Here is an 18,898-nt window from a genome sequence, read left to right on the forward strand (position 1 = left end):
TCAATCGGACCGCGCACTCCACTCACAATCCAGAGGTCACCGGTTCGAATCCCGAGCCAGACGCAAAATTTCTTAGTGTTAATATAGGTATTCGGTGCCCTCTCCCCGTGCCATACCTCCACACTTAGGAGACCCGGGAGGCGCAGTCTTGTCGCAAAAAGAAAGATATACTCCTGTGGATCCGTTGACGAAACCGCAAGGTTTAAGAGGGCCACATTATAAGGTGTTACGTCGATTCCGTTTTTATTAACTTTTTTACATTACTTTAATATATTTTCATATAAATCTTCCTTCGGATTTCCCCTTTTCATAATAATATATAACTCAATGAACTACTTTAAATTGACATATTATACCAGCTCAACCGATGAGTTCAGTCATAAAATTTGGTAAAACAAAGCTAATTTTCCAAAAAATAAAAAAACCATTCTCACTATTTGTATTACAAAAAGCATTCGATTGTTCTTAATTTGGCTGATTTGACAAAAATAGTTCACTAAGAAAATACCCCGATCGACCATCATACTCATTTCATGCTCTTCTAATTGATGTAAGTCTGTAGGTATGTCTTAATCCTTACACAAAAATAGATGGTGATAAAAGAGCATTAACTTTTAAAAAATAGAAAAAGGGAACTTAAACGTTTTCCGTTGCAACAGATTTATTCAAAAATTGTGCCCATTTAATCCAGCATCGTTTTATGTTCAACTTTTAGACACTGGAAATTCCGGGGAAACCGGCTTTGTGTTTATAAGTGGTAACATCTTCTCAGGCTAAATTTTGCACTATACGGTTTAGTTAAAGTCCTGGTGTGCCTTACGTGATCCATCCGTAACATAACAGGTTTTGGGCGGGCTCTCGGCCGCAAGCTTCCGAAAGTTCGAGAACAGCTCGAAAAGTTTACCAGTCAACTGTGGGACCAGGAAATGTTGTAGTTGGCTGGAAACGCCTAAAACGGACACACCTCCCTTGGGTTTGGAAGCGGCGAATTGTTACAGTGAAAAATGACCAGCAGGATCATAGTTTCAGCTGTGCTGTTAGTGGCTTGTGGGTTCTTGGTGCACGAATCTCTGGTAAGTTGATACGGTTTCTTTAAAAAAAAATATTGTCTTAACGTGGAGGTCCAGAGTGGCAGAGCGTAGTCCAAATTTTTTTTTTCTTGTGGGCTGGTAGAAGCGTTCAAAATTGAATTTTGGAAAATGTTAAACCATAGGGATCAAGAAGACATTCTGAATTTTCAGATGGATTAACTACTTTTAAATTTCATCAAAATGTGAATTCACAATGAGTCGATTTGTGAAAACTTCGTAGACCGTCTGCCCCCGTTTTGGTTTGTTCCCACCGCTATAACTCTGACTGGGGTCACTTTTTTGCAAATAGGAAAACATGATAGGAAAGAGCAAGTTCTTACGATTCTTATGATACCATAACATTGATATTTTTCTCGAAAAATATTGGAGCACTAAACGCATGAAAAAAATATTTTTGAAAAACTCGCAGCCGCCAACAGACCACGCGACAGAACGTGCAGCAGTGGACGTACGAAAAAAAGGAGAAACCGACATAACGGTGATAACTGCTAGCCGCGTGGCAAAAATGGTTTTGCCTGGTTGCTTTGTCATTGTTTCTCGTTCGCTGCTGCACCATCGTTCTTCTACACACGGGGCACAGAGGGGAATAATCGAAATTTTACGCAATAAATGAATATCTTCTCGGGAATATTTTTGGGAATTTTGGTGTCTTTGGCAAAGTTGCTCGTATTAGTAGTGCGCATCTTTTGGCACCAATTTTTAGTTCCGAACTTCACCGCATAGGTGGCGCTGAAAACTAACTTTTTACAAGAGGGTCGTAGAGCTTTGGTCTCTTCGACAAAGTTGTGTAATTTATCTTTTTGAACAACTTTTAGAACATTTAAAAATCCCAAAAATAATGGCAAAAAGTTACAGCACTTTAGACAAAATATCTCTGATAAAATCGTTTTTTGTTCTAAAACATCTTTAAACTTATTTATTTATCATTCCAATAATGATAGTTGGTGAAAAATAATTATTGAAGAAAATTCTGCTAAATCTAAAAAATTTTTGATGTCTTATTTTACAAATTATAGAAAAAAACATTGAAAATATGGTAATTTTGGAAACAACTCGGAACTACTCGGAGCCGATTTGCCGAGCATTTTTTCAAAAAAAAAAAAAATATTTGGTCTTTTTGCCTATAAGTTATTAGCAATCCTCTCCGAAAGTCAGAAATGAATTTCACCTATGTATTATATATTTAGCTAATAAAAATTTCGAGCCTTCTCTATGACCAAAGTTCTTTTTTTTGCATGTTTGGATTGCCCCTACAAGTTTTCATTCAATTTTGGTCGTTGTCTTGAATTTCATGTAAAAATTTGAAAATCAAAAATCTTGAAAAGAAATTTTCAGATTGATTGGATGCCTTCAGCAAAGTTTTAGAAAATTGTTAGAACAATCCAGCATTCAGAGTCAGGTAGAAAATAATTATTGGACCTGGGGGGGAATTTGTTCTCTTGGCATTTTTTATGATTTAGCTCTTCCATACAATTTGCAATTCTAACTACATTAAAAATATTTTGCAAAGTTTGTGATAGTAACTTGTTTGCTCTCTTCTGAATAAACTATTCATCACTTGAAATAATAGTGATGTGCCAACATCAAGTACGCGACGGAAATACATGTCAATTCAACAAAAAAAAATCAAGAGATTTTCAATTTTTAAGTTTTCACATGAGATTCGTATAAGGACAGCGGCCAAAATTGCATGAAGACTAGGTACTTTTATCTACAAGGACTTCGCCACCCTGGGCTCCTAAGTGTATGAAAATATGGCACGGAGTGACGGCGCCGGATACCCATATTTACACAAAGAATTTTAGAGCGCCCACCGCTTTTTTTTAGAAAAATGCTCGGCAAAACGGCTCCTAGCAGTTCCGAGTTGTTTCCAAAATTACCATATTTTCAATGTTTTTTACTATAATTTGTAAAATAAGGCATCAAAACTTTTTGAGATTTAGCAGAAACTTCTTCAATAATTATTTTTCACCAACTATCATCATTGGAATAATAAATAAATAAGTTTGAGATGTTTTAGTACAAAAACGATTTTATCAGAGATATTTTTTCAAAGTGCTTCAAAGTGTTTTACCATTATTTTTGGAAATTTTTCAATATTCTAAAAGTTGTTAAAAATGAACGCTTTACAATACCATATTGTATGACGAGCTTGTTCGAATCTCTCTCTCATAACATTACACCTTAGCATCCATCCACCCCGTATTCGAACTGACGACCTTTGGATTGTGAGTCCAACTGCCTACCAGCGACTCCACCGAGACAGGACCCAGGGAGACGACTCCTACACCTGGACTGAGCTAACGACCTAACCTTTAGGTTAGGGGCCAACATTTACTTCCCGTCCGACGGAAGGCTTGATCAGACAAATCTCGTCTCGAAAAATGCCACCGGGACCTTCTGGGATCGAACCCAGGCCGATTGGGTGAGAGGCAACCACGCTTACTCCTACACCACGGTCCCGACAACATTAGGGATCTTTATTTATTTTATAAATTTCTAAATGATTGCGTCTCATACCAAATGTATCCCATTTAGGGTATATGAAAAATACCCAACGTTTGTTTTGTTAATTATTAGTGGAACACATAAAAACTCTTTTAGTAAAAAAAAATCTTATGACGAGGTTGAAAGCAAAATCAAGAAGATAGTAATTGTATAACAGGAATACTAAAACAAAATACAGTAGAGTAATTTTGCGTGTGTAGGTAATAGGATGTAACAAAAATGACTTTTTGGCGGCCATTCAGGGCTTCGTTCCGGTGGGCATACTTAGCCCAAATCCCAAATATGAGCTTGATTGGACGTAACAGGAGCTGGCGCTATGTCTATTTTTGAGGCACTTTGGCCACAAATTCGTTTATCAAAAACATCACTGGCGTGTAGGTCGGATCCCTGCGCATCTTTTGGTATACCGTAAAACGGGGTAACTTTGATAGCCGGGGTGACTTTGATAGGTTTGCGATTTTCCCGTAAAATTAAGAGTACAATTAAAATACGTAAGGGACCATCCATAAACCACGTGGACACTTTAGGGGGGGGGGGGGGGGTATGGCGATTGTCCACGATCCATACAAAAAAGTTTTTTTTTTGTATGGACAATTGTCCACGAGGGGGGGGGGGGGGTAACAGATTCCCAAAAAAGTGTCCACGTGGTTTATGGATGGTCCCTAAGGAATGGTTCAGAAACATACTGACCGTGGTAGAGAAGTGTTCGAAGTACCTCAAGAAGAACTTTTCATAAATTTTTGAAAGGATTATAAAGTTAGTTAACTATAGTTAAGAAAATGTTGATGGAAGTCATTATTTTAAACTTCTCGAAGTGTCATGATTTTCTCAATGAACATGATTTTTAATCGGAAAACTGAATGCATTTTCGGATTCTTTGGACAATTTTCCACTAGGAGAAGGTTAAATAAGTTTGTAAATAATAAATAATATGTGTTTTTGAAACACAATTAAAAAAAATCTCCAAATTTATAGGCAATTTCAGTTGAACAAATTTCATGTAAAATGTGAAAACTTGTGATTCGTGCTTCGAATTCAGTATAAAATGCAATATAAATCGATAATTTTACTAACAAAACTAGTTTTAACAAATTTCAGGCGAAATTTCGACTTTTTAACAATTTTACCTAAAATTTATATGTATTTTGTTAAAAACCTTATAAACTTAGTTAACTTAACATAAACATTGATTTTTTTTCTTACAAACTATATCAGCTACTTTAGTGATGGTACATTTAACGTACAAATAAAGTTTGAACATCTTAAATATGATTTTAACAAGAAAAACTATGACTATCAAAGTCACCCGGAATTTAAACTAAGAATTTTCAACGTAACTATTTTTCTAAACACTATTGAAAAAACTTTTTTCCAAAATAGTGCATGGACTTTGTGTGGCCTACCCCAGTACATGTTTTAAAAATAATAATCTTGAGAAAAATCTTATCTGTTGGAAAATATTCTAAAAACAAATTGAAATCCTATCAAAGTCACCCCGGTTTACGGTATATAACATTGAAGTTTGGAGCACCTTGGAGCTCGGTACGGACCTTCAAAGTTTAACATTTTTTCGAAAAATCGGCCCCGGCAAAATCAAATGGCGTCTCGGGCGTCGCGAGGTGCGACGCATATCTTTTTTGCCGGGGACTGACTGTTTTGCTCCAAAAATTATATAATTTACGGCAAGCTTGTCTGTTTGTTTGTCCCACCTAACGAATGTTCTGGATGAGTCCTATCGTGAAAATGTTCGCAAATCAATCCCGCTTAGAAATATTTTGTTCTGAACTTGCTCACAGCTAATCTCTTTAACTTATGCAGAGCGTCGACAATCTGAATCTCTTACACCATTTTCATTCTTATTTATATGGCACAAATCACACAAAAGATGTATTTACTCTTTTTAAAAATCTCATCATGTTTTTGGTAATACACAATTTAATCTACCTCTGATTATTGCAACTCCCATTTTTAGCAATATTTTCTTTCTGATTTATCAACTTTTGTTAATTATCAATCACCTAAAGCTTTTGCATTATTTTTTTTACATTTCGTTACTGAAATCATAATTCACATTTTTGGGGTCATATTTGAGTTCAAAAATCCATTATAAAATAACGAAACAAAAATATTTTGTGATTTGATAATCCAAAGTGTTTTATTTTTCTGAGGACACTCCCTTATTCCAATTCTTTGGCAAAAATAAAACAGTTTTAAGATTTTTAGGGGTCGCTGTTGAGAGTTGATGTTTGTAAATAAAAAATTGAGAAAATGTTTGGGAAAAAACCTCGCTTCAGGATTTTGCCTGCAGGTAGCGCAATTCTAACCCAACTTTGTCAAGTGTGATTCTTGTACACTAGGGTGGTCGAAATCCGGGCTTCCTCTTGAAATCAAAGATCGCTAGACTAGATTACAGATTTGAGCTCATCATGACCATGGGAACCCCTCCCTCTAATCGCTTGAAGTTTATATGGGAAAATTCTTCAAAATTTATAGAGAAAAGCAATTGTTTCAGTTTTTTACATGTGGAATGTGCAATAACTGTCCGATTCTTACCAATTCTTGGAACTACACAATAAAACCTTGTGTAAATTTGGAAGGTTGAATATTACTTCTATTATTATTAAATTTTACCTCAATTTTGACTGAAAAAGTGAAATTTCACCAGCCATTCGGATACAATGCACATTTTCAGAGGTAAATTTACACATTTTTTTCTGACATAAAAGATGTATCCCTTCCCATATGTAATATTACCATGATTTTGTTAATGTGTGTATGATCTTCGTTATGCCGGGACCCGCAGTGTAGGGGTAAGCGTGGTAGCCTCTCACCCAGTCAGCCTGGGTTCGATCCTAGAAGGTCCCGGTGGCATTTTTTGAGACGAGATTTGTGTGATCACGCCTTCCGTCGGACGGGAAGTAAATGTTGGCCAGCTCTAACTTAGAGGTTAGGTCGTTAGCTCAGTCCAGGTGTAGAAGTCGTCTCCCTGGGTCCTGCCTCGGTGGAGTCGCTGGTAGGCATTTGGACTCACAATACTAAGGTCGTCAGTTCGAATCCCGGGGTGGATGGAAGCTAAGGTGTAAAAAGAGGTTTGCAATTGCCTCAACAATCAAGCCTTCGGACACCTAGTTTCGAGTAGGGATCTCGCAATCGAGAACGCTAAGGCAATTTGAAGTTCTTCGTTAAACTTAAAAAAACTTTCCATATTTTTATAATATTTTGCTTAAAAGTTATTAGGCTCATAAATGACCATTTCCGCGCAGACGGATAACTCTATAGTGAGATGGCAATACATCGAAGTGCAAAAGAGAAAAAATGCTGGAGTCATCGTCTAAAAATCGACGGTGCCATATCTCGCCCAGCAAAATGAAGACGATAAAGTAGTTGGTTTGAGGAAATATGGGAAACGTGGTCTAAAAATAAAAACGCCATTCCTCTACAAGGATAACGATCTGGTAGTACAATGGTTCTGTGAAGGGACACAGCGAATAAATCCTAAGATTGGCGAGAGTATTATTCTTATGGGTTCATTTTCGCGCCTTTGCAACATCAGCTACAAAGGTTCGATGAATATGAGATGGTCATTTGCCAATATAATCCACCAAATGGTATGAACTATTGCATTGAACGAACGGTTTATTCTACCATTTGATTTTGGTAGGGCTGCTTTCTTTTATGGGTGATTGAAATTCAATTTCCTACAACTCTGTCGAGAGGTGCAAAATGAACCGAGTTAACCTTTCTTGATTTAAAAAAAATCGGAGTTTGACTACATAAAAATCACCAAATTAAAAAAACCATTTTCAAAATTTTGTAGAACTCGATTCGAACAAATCTGTAATTTCTGCAACGAAAGCATCGCTCCAACTGTTTTGTAGAGATTAAAAACAAGTTGGAACTCATCTAGACATACAAAGAATTTTCTGGAAAAAGAATCGTATCAATTGGTTGAGCAATGGCCGAGATCCAAGTTTCCGTTCCGACTTTTTTGGAGGCTTACGTGTTGGAATGTTTAGTAATAAGTTAAAAAAAAATAAATTCAACATAACCTTGTGGAAAAATTTACCAGTTCCTGATGTAAAATTACACATTTTTACAAAAAAATCTTCCGATGGTAGTTCACTAGATTTTCGAACATTTTCAAAACTTTTTTTTTCGTAAAATCACGATAACTCGTGATGATCACAAGAAAACTCCTTATGTTTATAAATATTTTTTTTTTGTAATTGCTTGCTCTACAGCTTTGTAACACAATGTAACACTCTAAAAAATAACACTTGAAAGTTACAAAAACACGAAATTATAAAATGAAATTTTTTGCTCTAAATGAAAAAATGACTGTTGTGGGTTAATGTAGATTCGAAAAGAACATTAAATTTTCCTTAAAATGACGTGTTCAAAAAAATTTACAGTTGAGTTACGAAGAATGGATTGGCCTTTTTTCGGAATTCTGAGTACGCCATCAAATACGCCCCAATTTTACATAAAAGTCACAATGACACCAAATTTCCATCTCATCACCTTTTCAGGCTGCAAATTATTGAAAAACATGTATTTTTTCGCATGTTCAAAAATTGAAGGGGTTGTACCGCCCCTCCGTCACGAGATATCAAAAACGGACCTAGGATTCGTGATCAGGAAAAAAAACCCTTAGGACAATGTTTCACGCAAATCGAAGAGGGGTCGGGGCAACTTCTGTATGAGTTGGTCCATCTCAAGATACAAATTTTCATATATTTACGTACCCACTTTATATGACTTCGCCGCAAAATTGTATTGAGGCTTATGTGAAAAAACGTATGATGCTAAATTGCTTCTTATGACAATGTTGTGGTTCTCTTTGAATTCGCAAATGAGCAATTCTCTGCGAAATCGGTCGTTTTCTAATTTTATTTTTTGTATTTTTTAATCCGGCTAAAACTTTTTAGGTGCCTTCGGTATGCCCAGAGAAGCCATTTTGCATTATTAGTTTGTGGTTTGGTTGAGCGTTTTAGCAGATTGCATTACTATGAATACAAAGAGACGAAAGGAACAACTCGTCTCTTTGTATTCATAATCATTAGTTTGTCCGTATAATTTTCCATACAAATTTGACAGCTGTCCATACAAAAATGATGTATGAAAATTATGTATCTTTTGAACGACCTTTTTGATCGATTTGGTGCCTTTGGCAAAGTTGTAGGTATGGATAAGGACTACAGTGAATAAAAATTATACACGGTAAAACATTTTTTGTTGATTTTTAATTTCTCTTTTTCTCACTAGCAAGTGTGACATTTCATGTTATAGGTATAGGAAAAGCGTGGCCGATTTTATCGTGACGTACTTTATGGATGAAGCCTAAGGGTCGTATCAACAAAGTTCAAAAAAGCAAAATATTGAGAATTTTCCCACCTTTTCAAAAATATTTTTTTTCAAAAGTGGGCAAACATGGGTACTAATTTTAAAGAATGAATGACTGAGACTATTTTCAAAAAAGTTACCTAAAAATTGTGCACTTTGGGGACCATCCATAAACAACGTGAACACTTAGTGGCGGGGTGTATGGCGATTGTCCACACTCGATACAAAAAAGATTTTTTGAAAGGACAATCGTCCACAAAGGGGGTGGGGGGAGGTTGAGATTTGCAAAAAAGTGTCAACGTGGTTTATGGACCATATCAAAATTTCACTAAAGTACTTAACAAAATCTTGTTTAGGAGACATGATTTTAAAAAATCGAGTTTTTTTTTGGGAATATCGAAATCTGAACAAAAAATACAAATACTAATTTTTCAAAGCAAAATCTAATTTGCAATCGAGAAAACATACAATTTGTTGAGGTTCTCATGCTCATGCTCTCATGCTCAATTTGTTGAGGAAATTTCTAAGCTTTGTAAATTGAACAATTAGTTTCTATCGGTCCTATGGTCATATGATCCTATGGTCTAAACTATGGAATAAGAAATTTTATCTAAAACAAGCCTTACCCGATAAACTTCGTTCTTCCTTTTTTCGTTTGTTTACGTTTTTAACTTTTTTTTCTCATTCAGCCTCCTGTGATCAAAATTTGATTTTACGTAACTTTTCCCATACAATCTGCAGATTTCCCGGAATCGGTTCCAGAGTGGCCAAAGTTGTAATTTTTTGGCGTAAGAACCTTCCTTGGACTTATACGAACCCAACGCAATTTTTTTTATATATATTTATTACCTTTTCAAAATCAATGCTTTATTTTAAAATTTTTAATTTATTTTTATTGAAAGAAAAAAAATAGAAGAATTTTTTTAGAAGAAATAAAATTTAAAGAATTTCACAAAGTTTGCAAAATCCTAAAATGAAAATTGTAAAAATAATCTCAGTCTTTCAAAACCATTTAGTTTTAGATATCCTTTTCTTTCAACAAGTATTTTTTAAATGATAAAAACGAAAGAAATCAAAAATGTATACCCATTAGGGTGAAATATGGTTGTATAGAAAACAAATAAAGTTGTCCAAATTAAGTGAGCACAGCAATTTTTCAGTTCCTTTTTGGTACTAAACAACTCCCCAAAGTTTGGTAACGATTAGTTTAGTCCTCATTCTGAGCAAAGCGGTTCAATTTTCTATGGGAATTTGTATGGGAAAACTTTTTTTTATATTTTTATTTTATATTTATAAAATCGTATTTGGTTACTCCAGAAGTGCTTTAAAACTTTCCCGAAGAGAGTATGGTGCTAGCTTGCCCCTAAAAAAAGATACAGCATATGTAGACTTTTATTATAGAACTTTTTATGAAAAATGGCTACTTTTGATATAGGGAATGATAGACAAAGTTGAAAATTTGAAAATCGTGAAAAATTTGCGAAATCGTAGAGAACTACTCAAAGACAAAATTTTAGCCAAATAAAAAAAATACTATGAAGTCGAAATAAAAATTACATGGACAATCTTTACATCAAATTAATATGTTCTTAAACTGGCCTGAGTATCAAAATACTTTTCAAATAAATAAATTCATAAATTTTGAGATTTTTCATCTCAAGCTATTGTTTTTTGCAGACTCAAGATATAAATTGTCATTTTTAGGCTTTTTATCACTGAAAATGTCATCTTTTGAGTTATACATAAGATGGTACAAAATAATTTAGAAGTACTGCGATTGTTTCCCAATTCCTTATTATTATGGAAATGTGTAAAATATAGTAACATTTTTTTTAACTTATTTTTCAGATGAAGAATCAAATTTAAAACCAACAAAAATTCAATTATTGTTTTTGTGTTGTGTCCACCTAAAAGTGATTTTTTGTATAAAAGTGATTTTTTGCCAATAGAAGTCATGATCAATCTTGATTATATTGTCAACTTGGAAGAAGTACTTATTATTCCAGACTATCTTAAAATAAAAACAAAACTTATTTCTGATTATTTGTAAAAAATATGCAATTTGGTTCTCATGGCTTTATTGATCATTATCTATCAGTAATTGCAAAAATGTATGGGGAAAACATCGCTTCAAGATTTTGCTGGTAGGTAGAGCTGGTCTCGCCTAAGTATGATACTTGTAGGAAATTCTTTGTCGGAGGGTGCAATAAGATCCGAGTTGATCCTGATGAGTTATCAGCAATGCGATGAAAATAATCCGGCTCTTATTCGGACCATCTATAAACCACGTGGGCAATTATTTTGGAAATTTCAAACCCCCTACCCCTCCTTCACAAAAATAATATTGTTTGCATGGAGCGTGAACGATCGCCAAAGTCACTCACGGTGTCATCAGGAAAATAGTGAACGTGAATTACACATAAATAATAACTAGAATAATTTTCTTACAGTGAAGAAAAACATATTGAGTTCATTTATAAGAAGTTTGACTAATTTTAATCTAAAAAACGAAGTTGACTTATAGCTGTCGGCCACTCCTGCTAGTACCAATCACTAGTGTCATCCTTTTAGCTTCAATGAATTTTCAACTTACTTCAACTAATATTTTCTCCCGGTAATATCAAATTCTCGATTTCTCCTCTGGTTTCCCTGTTTTCCCGAGGAGGCTACCCTGCTGTAAAGACATTACACTTATTTTATGAATGACCCCTGTTCAACATTGACCGTTGCACATCTTAGCCAAATATTCCCTAACACCCATCAGCGCAACGACGCAGGGGCCGCAGAGCGACGCGACGCAAATCTACTTTCCTGTTTTTAGCATTCTCTTGGTAGGGCCGTCGTGCGCGCTCGCGCACGCACACACACAGAGCACTTCGAAGCATTTTCAATTTTTAGCCGCACGCCACTCTCGTGCTTCACCTTAATAATTGGTTTGTGAGCTTTTCAGGCTTGCGACGGAACATGTGTGGCAATCTCGTGCGACGCAACCAAAAAAAGTTCAAAGAAAGAAACTCCATTGGTTGATTTAAGGTATGATCTTGTTTGTCAAGCAGGTTCAACAAACAATTAATATTAAAATTTCCACTTAGATTCGGAGAAAATGAATGCAATCAAATTTTCGAAGTTTGCTGTCCAAACTCATCCTATAATGTAATAAACAAGCCTGTAAATAAACCGGAAAAGGTTTCAAAACTAACATGTGGCAAAAGAAACGCCAACGGTATTGGCTTTCGGATCACGGAAAGTACACTCGCAGAGTCTCAATATGGTATGAGGATTTGTTTCCGGAAATATCTTTTTAAAATGTTTTAATAATTTGTAGGTGAACTTCCTTGGACGCTGATGATTCTTTCAAAGGAAGTGTTGTTTGATGAGCCAAAGTACGTTTCCGTTGGCACAGCTTCTTTAATTAAACCTGGAGTAGCCTTGACAGCGGCACATGTAATGTCCAAAACCAACGGCGCAGAGCTGGTTGTACGTGCCGGTGAATGGGACTCCAACAAAGAAAATGAAATGTTTCCTGTTCAAGTAAGAATTATTTATCACAATAAACATTTCCACAAAATTCAGCTTGAATTACTTAAAATTTCAGGAAGCAATCGTTAGCAATATCATATCTCATGAACAGTATAATGCCAACTCCCAATTTGAAAACAACATAGCCCTATTGGTTCTGAACCAACCATTTGAATTGCTCGAAAACGTCCAGTTGATATGCCTTCCCCCGCCAAACTTCTCCTATGGTCAAGGAAACTGCGTAACCGGAGGTTGGGGCAAGATCCACTTTGGGGACACCAGCCAAATCAACATCATGAAGCGGGTCCAGCTGCCGATTGTGGACCGTTACCAGTGCCAGGACGCCCTCCGAACCACGAGGCTGGGACCCGCATTTGCACTGGACGAAAGTTACATCTGTGCGGGAGGGCATGACGGTGTCGACGCGTGCACCGGAGACGGTGGAGCGGCCCTGGCTTGTCCGGATGCCTCCGGCAGGGTTTACCACCAGGTTGGAATCGTGGCCTGGGGCGTCGGATGTGGGTTGAAAAATATTCCGGCCGCGTACACGAATGTGGCCATGTTTAGTGGCTGGATCGAAGAGAAACTTCGGAACGTCCCGGAGTATTTGCTGTGAACGAGAGCGTCTGTGATGTGTTGTATTAGTAATTTAGTAAGAGATTGATTATCATTGGCAGAAAATAAATAATTAATTCATTTATTTCTGGCAGCTTAAACCTTCTTGGTCATTCGCTGCCCTAATTTTAAGATAGTATAAAAATAAATGTTGGTACTAAACAAACAGGCTTGGTATTTCCGTTACGGGACCATCCATAAACTACGTTGACACTTATTTTAAAACTCTGACCTTCTCTCTCTCTCATTTCCATAAAAAAAAATTTTTTTTCAGGAGCGTGGACAATCGCTGAACATACCCCCCCCCCCCCCAAGGTGTTCACGTGGTTTATGGATGGTCTCTATTTCGATTGTGTTAGTAAGAAAGTCAGCGATTAAGAGAGTGAGTGAAATGAGAGAAAATGAAAGAGTATATGAGCAAATGAGTGAATGAAGGTATGAGCTTATGTATGAGTAAATGAAGGAGTGAGCGAGTGAATGTACTACACCCAAAGGAAAAATATATCTCAAATTCTGCAACATTGGATTTGCTGCAGAAAATGTCTTATTTTATAACATTTTTTGCAGCAAGCCCGTAGATAATTTTTGCCCGCGTGTAAAAATTTCAGCGATCTGCAGTTCTCACCAACACATATAATGCTGGCCCGTCCCCGAGCAACACTCCAAAGAGAAGCATATGTTGGTGCTCTTTAACTCACTTTTCATCAAGTGTCCATGGCGCGGTGGTAGCGTGTCGGATCAATAACCAAGAAGTTGGTGGTTCAATCCTCGTTCTGCTAAGTGTTTTTTTTTTTGTGAAATACAACCAAAAAGCCGTCGGTAATGTCGATAATTGTCGGTAACGGGCAAAAATGTCATACTCCTATATCGCAAAAAATGCATGAGGACAGATTTCATGCAGATTCTGATATACTTTCATGCCGCCATGCATCACAATCATGCGACTGCCAGTTGGGTGTAGCAAATGAGTCAGTGAGCGAGTCAGTTAGTGATTCAGTGTGCGAGTGAGTGTATGATTCAGTGAGCAAGTGAGTGATAGAGTGTCTGAGCAAGTGAGTGTGCAATTGGACTAGAGAACCTGAGAACGAAGGTTCTCTTAATTGGACGAGTCAGTATGTGAATGGGTCAGTAGGTGAGCACGTGTGTCTGTAAGAGCGTGTGAATGAATGAGTAAAGGTGTCTATGATCAAATAATACAGTGAAACGGTGAGCTGTAGAATGACTGATTCAGTGAGCAAGTGACATCTCACCAATCGCTACCTGAAAACAAAATTCGTAATTGCTTATAATGTTTTACTCACATGGAAAGCTTCGGATAATCAATTTTAATAACATTTGATGCTTTGGATATTTGATTCTGAACTGTTATTTAAAAACATCCAAACAAAAATAAAAACTTATTTTCAATGACGTTGAATATCGGAAAGCACCTTGAGAAGAAATTGGTACACAGAGAAACGCGGTGGCGTTACGCTTTTTATTTCGTCGATTACTTTTGAACCATACTTTTTTTTGCAAGCTTTAAAAAGCGTTTTGCAGATCTGAACAAAACCTAAAATTTGCTATTAAGGGTGCACAGCAACGAAGGAAGTTGTTGTCTTCTTATTCTAAAATTGTTGTACGGACCCAATCCTAAAATAATTTGATTATAAAAATTGACAAATTTTGTTGTAAATCATTATGGAAATAGTAGCTTAGGGGATGAATACAAAACTATATTGATAGTTCCCGTAGTTTTGAAGATACTAAAATGTATATAACAAAAAACTGGGTGCAAAAGCTTTGGTTGATGTGCACCAGAGAAATCGATAAATTATAAAAACGTAACGCACCGCGTAAAAAGAGGTTTCGCTGAACCAATACTGGTGTACCAATACCAATACTGTCTTATAAAATTATACAGTTTCTCAACTATTAGAAATGGTTTTTAAACAATTTCAAGACGAAAAATGATAAAGAAACATATGGAAATAAAAAAAAACTGTTAGATGTTTTTAGGAAACGAATAATTGTGACACTGCTGTACCTAATCTAATCTAATCTAATCGAACACAAGCGCAGCCAGTCCGAAGAAAGCATCCGGGAAGTTCTTCCCGGTTAATGCAACGCCTCAAGTTCCTTCTTGTCATTATTAATGATTGCAGTACTTTCGAGAACCCCCGAAGTGTATTACAGTGTAATACTATTACACTCATTAAAGCGGCCCGGCCTACTGCGTTGCATTAACCGCATGAGACATATTCTATGAACGAATCCCACATTTCATAGTACCATCAGGGGAAGAAGAAGAAGCCGGGGACATACCGTACCAACCGGTTCGAGTTATTTATAGATTATAATGGTGTGTGGTGTGTAGGGGAATCGTTGGAGGAAGGGGTTGTTGTATTATATAGTAAATGACCTTGTGACATTATTTCACCACTACGAATTAATTCACTCAAGGAGTATGTATCCCTTGGTAGCCGAATGGCTAGAGCGTCCGACTTCCAATCCAAAGGTGTGAGTTCGAATCTTACCTGATTCTATGCGTTTTTTGTTCATATTCAAAGTTAATTTATAGTCGAAAAATTTCAAGGAGACCGGTCGGGAATCGAACCCTGAACCTTCCGCTTTTGAGGCGGGAGCCGTAGCCATTAAGCCACGGGCCGGTTCGAATAATTGTGACACTGCTGTACCGGGCAAAAAGTTCAACAGAAATATTTTTTTATGAAAATAGACGTTAGTCAAGAGACATAAACATTGAAAAATATTTGCAACGGTCTAAAGCCGATTGTAAACTTTTAAATTAACTTTATCAAGTTTAGGCTTTTTAATCATATAACTTTTATTTTTATTTTGGGACCATTGATTGGAAAAGACGAAGAAAAGCTAGTGCATAAACCACGTGACCTTTTAAGGAGGAAGGGGATGTCTGGCGGAAAACCATTCTCCATACAAAAAGTCTAAATTTTGTATGGAGAAAAAGTCACGCAGAGAAAAGGGGGTTGAAAACTACAAAAAAGAATATCGCCATTAATTCATTGATAAATTTCTTTGTGACAGTAGCGTTAATATAAAAATGTGTAATGTAAAGCATTTTGTGATATTTTATGCAAAAAATAAAAAATAAAATCAGGCATAAAATTGTACTATTTTTTTAAATCTCAGCCAGTACTGATGGACAAAAACTTGAAATACTCGTACAGTTTTTCATAGATTGTGGCTTGAAAGACACCAAACAAAATATTGTTCGAAAATGAGTAATTCTCCGCCAACTCACACAGCAGTTGCTCCGACCCCACTTCGATTTGCGTGAAACTTTGTTCTAAGGGGTAACTTTTGTCCCTGATCACGAATTCGAGGTCCGTTTTTTGATATCTCGTGACGGAGAGGCGGTCGACCCCTTTCATTTTTGAACATGCGAAAAAAGAGGTGCTTTTCAATAATTTGCAGCCTGAAACGGTGATGAGATAGAAATTTGGTGTTAAAGGGACTTAGGGCGTCCAAATTTCCCGGGTTTGAAATTTCCCGGGAAACGGGAAAAATATTTATTGAATCCCGGGAATTCCCGGGATCCCGGGAAATTTTTAAAACAGTCATAAGATCTATGTTTTAAATATATTTGTTATGTTTTTCAAGCTTAAAATCATAGAATTAGCTCAATACTGTTAATTGGTGATAATCTACACTTCAATCTTAACAAGGACGGAAAATTTAGATAGCTTAAAAGATTTTAAAAAATGGATGTTTTTAATCTTTGATGTGCTTTGGTTTTTAAATGAACCACAATTTTTAATCTAAGGTGATTAAACTGAATAAATCTTATAAATATATTCATTTTATTTAATATGACACGACTAGGAAAGCCAAACAAAATCTTTGAAAGTATTTGAAAAAAAAAACAAGAAACGACAACAACGACAGTCAATGTAAAATTTTAGATAAGTTTAGAATGTCATGTTTTAAAAAAAATATGTTTTACAAAATATCTTTAAATCAGTCCTGCCAACTGGGGAAAATCGAGACTGCAGTCTGAATATGAACAGGAGATTTTATACAATACATGTTTAAATCGGTGTACTAATTATTTTGTTCTGTTTATAACAAAAAATCAATTAAAAAAATAAATCATTTTGCAAAACAAATTGCTTAAACAGCTGTCTTAATTCGCTAAATTTGACAGATGCTGCTGTTTTATGCTGTTTCATCTATCTCTACAACCAAAGCTGAATTTCCAGACCGAAATTTGTTTTCTTTTTCAATTTCTGGAATTCCCGGGACAAAATCTAAAAAATCCCGGGATTCGGGAATTCCCGGTTTTGTAAAAATCCCGGGAATTTTGTCCCGGGAATTCTCGGGATGGACGCACTGAAGGGACTTTTATGTAAAATAAGACGCCCGATCTAATAGCGTAATTAGAATTTCGAAAAAACGTATTTTTCATCAAAAAAACACTAAAAAAGTTTTAAAACCCCCTCCATTTTCCGTTACTCGATTGTACAAATTTTTGGAACATGTAATTTTAATGGAAATTTAATGTAAACTTTAAAAAAAGGTTTGCTTATAAACATCACGAGTTATCGCGATTTTACGAAAAAAAAAAGGTTTTGAAAAAGTTGGTCGTCGTCGATCACCCGCGACAGACACGGACGACGAAACAAAGAGAAACACAAAAAGTAACTTTTTCAAAACTTTTTTTCGTAAAATCGCGATAACTCGTGATGTTTATAAGCAAACCTTTTTTTTAGGTTAACATTAAATTTCCCTTAAAATTACATGTTCCAAAATTTTTTACAGTCGAGTAACGGAAAATGGAAGGGTTTTTAAAACATTTTTGGTGTTTTTTTCGATGAAAAATACGTCTTTTTCGGAATTCTGAGTACGCTATTAGATCGGGCGTCTAATTTTACATAAAAGTCCTTTTGACACCAAATTTCTATCCCATCACCGTTTCAGGCTGCAATTTTTTGAAAAACACCTCTTTTTCGCATGTTCAAAAATGAAAGGGGTCGTACCGCCTCTCCGTCATGAGATATCAAAAAACGGACCTCGGATTCGTGATCAGGGACAAAAGTTACCGCTAAGGACAAAGTTTCACGCAAATCGAAGAGGGGTCGGGGCAACTTTTCCCTATTTCGTGTGAGATGGTAGAGAATTACCCTAATTCGCATTCGCATTCGCATTCGCATGGAGATGGTGATCTTAGCGGGTTGCCGACTGGATTTCGTCATGTATATGTGATGATTGTCCAGCCCAGGTTGCTTAGATATTGATTAAAGGGAATTAAAACCAATTCGATGGTAGAGAATTACCCTAATATCAAAAAAGAATTCCTAGAAATTAACTCAAACAAAATGCTTAGTGTGCCTTGTAAACCAAATAAAAAACTGTTTTGTGCACAAGGGACCATCCGTAAACCCCGTGGACACTTTTTTGAAATCTCAGACCCCCACCCCCACTCGTGGACAATTTCATACAAAAATATTTTTTTTGTATGAACCTTGGACAATCGTACAATCAATCCGTAAGTTTATTTTTTCAACATTCATGAATATTTTATCTGAAGTTGATTCTATAATACGAACCGTGTACAATTTAATATTTAAAATACAATTTAAAAAAAACAGTTTTGCTGTTTCTCACCTGTTTATCAGGATGCAAATCTTTTTTAAGGGCCTTACATGTCGTCAGCTGTGTGCTATCTTGTGACAACGACCATTTAGTACTATTCGAGAAAATCGATTTTTAAAGTTTGATGGTAAATATTTTCAAAACTATGAATGGTAGAGCCAAACCTTTTGAAGCAATCGGTTCGTATACTATGGCTTAACAAACGCTCCATG

At 36.0% G+C, this 18,898-nt stretch overlaps 1 protein-coding gene across 1 annotated transcript; it reads left to right on the forward strand.

The window, feature by feature from the left end:
* The first annotated feature begins 733 nt into the window (after positions 1-733).
* Positions 734-13,140, forward strand: LOC120415223 (phenoloxidase-activating factor 2-like). Its single transcript, XM_052709185.1, has 5 exons — positions 734-1,073; positions 11,893-11,975; positions 12,035-12,213; positions 12,268-12,473; positions 12,538-13,140. The coding sequence occupies exons 1-5, from the start codon at positions 1,005-1,007 to the stop codon at positions 13,075-13,077; spliced, it is 1,077 nt and encodes a 358-aa protein (XP_052565145.1). The 5' UTR covers positions 734-1,004; the 3' UTR covers positions 13,078-13,140.
* The last annotated feature ends 5,758 nt before the right edge of the window (positions 13,141-18,898 follow it).

Source organism: Culex pipiens, chromosome 2, assembly GCF_016801865.2.
Source record: "Culex pipiens pallens isolate TS chromosome 2, TS_CPP_V2, whole genome shotgun sequence".
Taxonomy (NCBI): domain Eukaryota; kingdom Metazoa; phylum Arthropoda; class Insecta; order Diptera; family Culicidae; genus Culex; species Culex pipiens.